The sequence below is a fragment of the Haliaeetus leucocephalus genome, unplaced genomic scaffold (assembly GCF_000737465.1).
Source record: "Haliaeetus leucocephalus isolate CR32 unplaced genomic scaffold, Haliaeetus_leucocephalus-4.0 Scaffold339, whole genome shotgun sequence".
NCBI classification, from domain to species: Eukaryota; Metazoa; Chordata; class Aves; order Accipitriformes; family Accipitridae; genus Haliaeetus; species Haliaeetus leucocephalus.
This window is the reverse complement of record NW_010972775.1, coordinates 14,238,597-14,243,733: the sequence shown is the minus strand read 5'-3', so window position 1 is coordinate 14,243,733 and position 5,137 is coordinate 14,238,597. Positions and strand designations below refer to the sequence as shown.

Below are 5,137 nucleotides of genomic sequence, written 5' to 3'. Positions count from 1 at the left end.
CTCCGGCCCTCGCGAGCTGCGCCCGGCTGGCGCTCGCCGAGCGGAGGAGCCGGCGGCACGGTAGCAACTCGGAGGGCGGCTGCGCCCCTGCCCCGACTCCGTGCGACGGCCGGGCGTCTCTGAGGTATTCCGTCTCGTAAAGGGGAACTTTGCGCAGGATCCCGCAGCCGGGAAGCCGGAGGAGGAGGTGGTGGAAGGGAGGGAAGCCAACGTGCGGAAACAAAAAAAAAGAAAGAAAAAAGAAAAAAAATATTTTTAGCCAAACGATGCCGGAGCGGGGCCCGGGGGCTCCCGGCGAGCGCCGACCCGCCGCGGGAGCGCCGTAGGAGCGAAGGCTGGCGCCGGAGCGGGGCGGGCGCCCCGGCGGAGCTCGCTCCCCGCAGCAGCGGCAGCCCCGGCGCCCAGAGCCTTTTCTTGCCTCCCGGCGATTAATGGAATGATGTTGCGGAAAAGGCAGAGCGATCCTGCCGGGCTCAGTCGGGACTGCTCGGGCGGCGGCGGCAGAGGCGGTGGCAGCGGGGTAGCGAGCGGCATGCGAGTGCCCCCCCGGCGCTATGGCTAGCGGTGGCTCTGGCAAGTCCAGCAGCGAGGTGTCTGGCGGCGGCATCCCCAGCAGCGGTTCCCTGCAGAGGAAGAAGCTCATCTCTATCTGCGACCACTGCAAGATCAAGATGCAACTGGTGGCTGATCTGCTTCTGCTGTCGAGCGAGACCAGGCCGGTGAACACCGAGAGCCTGTCTGTCTTCGGCGAGTCCTTCGAGAAGTGCAGGGACACGATCATTGCCAGGACCAAAGGACTCTCCATCTTGACCCATGACGTCCAGAGCCAGCTCAACATGGGACGCTTCGGGGAGGTGGGGGAAAGCCTGATGGAGATGGGGGAGCTGGTGGTTTCCCTGACCGAATGCTCTGCCCACGCTGCCTACCTGGCTGCAGTGGAGACTCCGGGGGCCCAGCCTGCTATGCCTGGCTTGGTGGATCGCTACAAGGTGACCCGATGTAGGCATGAGGTGGAGCACGGCTGCGGGGTCCTCAAGACCACCCCTTTGGCAGACATGAGCCCTCAGCTCCTGCTGGAGGTTTCTCAGAACATGTCCAAGAACTTGAAATTCCTGACAGACGCCTGCGTGCTGGCCAGTGAGAAATCCAAGGATAAATTTGCTAAGGAGCAGTTCAAACTCAGTGTCAAATGTATGAGCACCAGCGCCTCTGCCCTCTTGGCGTGTGTCAAGGAGGTCAAGACTTCGCCCAGTGAGCTGACCAGGAACCGATGCGTCTTGTTCAGTGGACCTTTGGTGCAGTCTGTCTACGCTCTGGTGGGCTTTGCCACTGAGCCCCAGTTTTTGGGTAAAGCTGCCACCATTAATCCAGAGGGCAAAGCTGTGCAAACTGCCATCCTAGGAGGAGCCATGAGTGTGGTATCTGCTTGTGTGCTCCTGACCCAATGCCTCAGGGATATAGCCCAACACCCCGAAAGTAGCACCAAAATGAGCGATTACAGGGAAAGGTTGAGGAACTCAGCTTGCGCCGTCTCGGATGGTTGCAACCTGTTATCTCAGGCACTAAGAGAAAGATCTTCACCCAGGACTTTACCGCCAGTGAACTCCAATTCTGTGAATTAACCCCCACATCTTCTGTTTAGATCCCAGTCATTGCTAAAGGAAAATAATATCCCACCTCCTCACCCCTTTTTTTGTATACCAAAGAATTTGCTTGGATGAGCCCCATCCTTTGATTTCATGCGGTGAAGAAGCAGAACACATTCAAACCATACGTACTAATAAAGGTAGCCAGTTTTGGCTTCTTTTTCTTTAAAGTCAAGCAAGTATCTGCAGATAAATTTTCCTTTATTCAACAAGGTCTTCACACAAATGGTAATAACTGTTTAAAAGTTTTTTATATTTGGGGAGGTGGGGGTATCTTAAAAAAGGAGAAAAAAAAAAAAAAAAGCTTTAATCGCGCTGGGTGCGGTTTTTAAAGTTTGTCTTGTCTTGTCTTCCGAAATTTCCCTTCTAAATTTTACTGTTCGGTTGTGCAGGAAAAAGGTTACCTCAGTTCTCACTCATTTAAAAAAAATGAAAAAAAAACCAACAACACATAGATGATGGATGTAGCTACTATTTTGTTTGTTTTTGTTTTGTATGACTTTTTTTTATTTTGCATCAAGTGTTAGGTTAGAAGTGCATTTGGTGTGTAGGAGTGGAAGGACTGGAGGTTGTGATTATGTTTTCCATGTGTTGATTTCCAAACTGGGGGAAAAGCTACTGTGAGTGTTTAAACAAACAAACAAAAAATTACACTATAACAAAAGTGATTTTTAATTTTTTTCCAATGTCAGTTTTTATCTTGCATGTACTGGAGTATTTATTTCATCTATTAAAATGTTATGTTTCTCAGATGTCTTTCTGTGAATCTCTTAATACTTGAATAATTGAACAACTAGGCCTGTTTGCATTGTATGTCATTTCCCCCAGGGAATGGGTGGTACAAATGTTACTGTAGTTCTAGACAGCAGCATACAGGCCTCAATTCAGTTCTATTTTCATAAGTACTGTCCCTCCCCCAGTACTATCCCTCCTCCTCAGGACACCTCTGACAGAGATAACTCTGTAGTTGTGTTTGTGGAAAGCTGGACAGTGCTGTAGGCATTGGGATTGCTGTCTGCAGAGCGCTGCCGGTTGCTGCAGTGGCATAGGCTGGCTTTGTTTGCCTTTATCAGCATTCTGTGTTACCTTTTGAGAAGTTTTGTATTTTAACTTTTGCAGGTGGTGTGAGCCATCGGTGTTAAATTTGTGAGTTTCCATAACAATTTATTTCTTGAAAAACATTACCCTGCTGGATAGCCCTGTGTGTGTTGCATGTGTCTGCTTAGGACTGTGAAGGTTTGGCGGAGTGGGCCCTTTGATTCCTCAGAGGTTTGTGTTGGAGCTCCTCAGTACAGATTTCTGTCAAAGTAGTCCGAGTTTGATGTTGTAGATAACAGGAAAAATTCGCTAACTTTTGAGGCGCGGTCCACCTCCAGTTGAATTCCTTGGGAATTGTGAGTGAACCTTAGGGGTACGCTGCAGTAGTTCCCATAATCGCAATGATGATTTTTTTCAGCCTGGTCTTTGTGGACCCGTGGGATCTGTTGCCTTCTATACGTTCCATGAAAGGTAAATAGAAGAGCAAGTCTTCGGGCTTTGTTTGTCTGCCCAGCTGCAGTGCATAATTGGATTTTTTTTTTAATACGTCTGCAAATTGAACAATGTTGAAAGCTATTGGAGAATGTACCTAAAAAATGTGGTTACCGTGGTTTGAACCTTTACTGTACAAGTACTGTCCTATTTCTTCCTTTGAATAAGTAAACCTTTTGGTTTGGGATATGGAACAGTCCTGGAATGGTGAAAGGTCTTCCTTTTATAGCTTTATTGTTTCTCTTGCATGTGATGCTTTTACTTAATTTCAAAGGAGAGTGAAACATTACTGGGTTGTGGACAAATACATCCTGTTGAAGGAGATACAAGCTAAGCTTATATATCTGTATATTCAAGGTTAGAAAAAAAATAATTCCTGGACTTAAGTATAGTGGACCCCAGTATTAGGTTTTGTTTATTTTTAAATGAAACTTTTCTGACTTCAGTGAATTGTATGATTAGGACTTTTCTTTGTGAAAAATCAGTCCAAGCTACATTCCCCTGGGGTATGGTTTTCTCACTGTGTTATATCTCTGATGCAATACAAGCCTAGCAGTATACGCTGCAAAAAGGCATGGATGTCTGCATCTGTGTGGTACAGTATAAAAGTCTTCTCACTGTTTTTTCATAAATAAATATTTCTTTATCAAAACACGCTGTTCTACCTTTGAGTTAGATGCCTCCACAGGTATTTCCTCAGCAGCTCTCTCACATGTGTGCACACACACGTTTTCCCATCTGGATGGCAGGAACAGCTGTAGGACTCCGGAGGAATTCATAGGAGGCCAGGGCCATCTCCAGGGAGGTCCTGTGCCTCTGTAGTGTTTGCAGTTGTCTGTTGAACTGTCCTTTCTATCACCCTCGCTTGTAGCATGTCTCTGTGGAAGCCGAGATACTGTTCCAATCTACCCTTCCTTCTTTTCCGCAGTTGCGCTGAGGGGAAGGAGGAAAAAGGGATTGTAGCAAACATAATGCTTTCAGGATGTACTATCTTGTGTGGCTGCAGACAGGAGGTGAGGAGCTGGCTCCACCCTTCCTTTGCCTAGATCCTAGATGGTGCAGAACTTCGTGTGGGACGTGCGGAGATGGTGCTGAGGAGGCTGCAGGGCAGTGCTGCTCAGGGAGGGTGCGGGTACTGGGGTGGCATCCTTTAGCTCCAGTGCTTTTAAGTTACTGTGACCTACATTCGCGAGGACTGCTTCCAGCTATAAAGTCAGAGGATTCTGAAGGGCAGCTCTGCAGCGTGTCTGACAAAAAAAATGTAACGTCCCACTGGCTCCTTTGATGTTTCTACTTAATAATTTTTGGTGCTGCTGAACTAATTAGATTCTTTTTGATTCATTTATACATTATTGAGGTTATATGGATCACAGTGCAGCCTCCTTATTACCTCTGCATATGAAAGGCAATATGTTATTAATGATGACAGTGCCGATTTTTGTTGTGGTAAGACTTTGTTTTAAGTGGTTTAGTGCAATTTTTGTTTTAACAAGGATACTGCAGATTCTTTCCCCCTTTCTGATTATATTTTGAAGTGAAGTACATGCATACATGTATAAATAAGTATGTATCTTCTTTTTCCTTTTTTAACACTGAAGGAAAACAAACTGCTCTAGATCTCCCTTTGCTTTTGAGGTGTGTGGGGTTTTGGTGGATTTTATAAAATAAAACATGAAATGTAGCCAGGTCATGATTTTAGTTAACAGGCTGATTAAAAAAAAAAAAAAAATACACAAGTAGTAAATTCACCAAAGTAACTTACTGTAATATTTTAAAATAACAGTTATTTTCAAACTTCAAAATGTTCAACATTTCTTTCCAGAGTAGAACTCATACAAAGGGAGCCATGCACTCCCTGGCCTCAGCTCAAGAGCGTATCTGTCAAAATCTGTGCTGTTCATATAATTAGCACAGCAAAGTTTAAAAACAAAAAGAAAAAAAAAGGCTCCATGCAAACAAGT

The 5,137-nt window shown here is 46.0% G+C and overlaps 1 protein-coding gene across 1 annotated transcript; it reads left to right on the top strand.

Annotated features, from left to right (window-relative positions):
• The first annotated feature begins 418 nt into the window (after positions 1 to 418).
• MESDC1 (mesoderm development candidate 1) lies at positions 419 to 2,396 on the top strand. The gene has a single exon (XM_010571937.1). It carries the CDS (start codon positions 555 to 557, stop codon positions 1,620 to 1,622), a length of 1,068 nt encoding a protein of 355 aa, XP_010570239.1. The 5' UTR covers positions 419 to 554; the 3' UTR covers positions 1,623 to 2,396.
• The last annotated feature ends 2,741 nt before the right edge of the window (positions 2,397 to 5,137 follow it).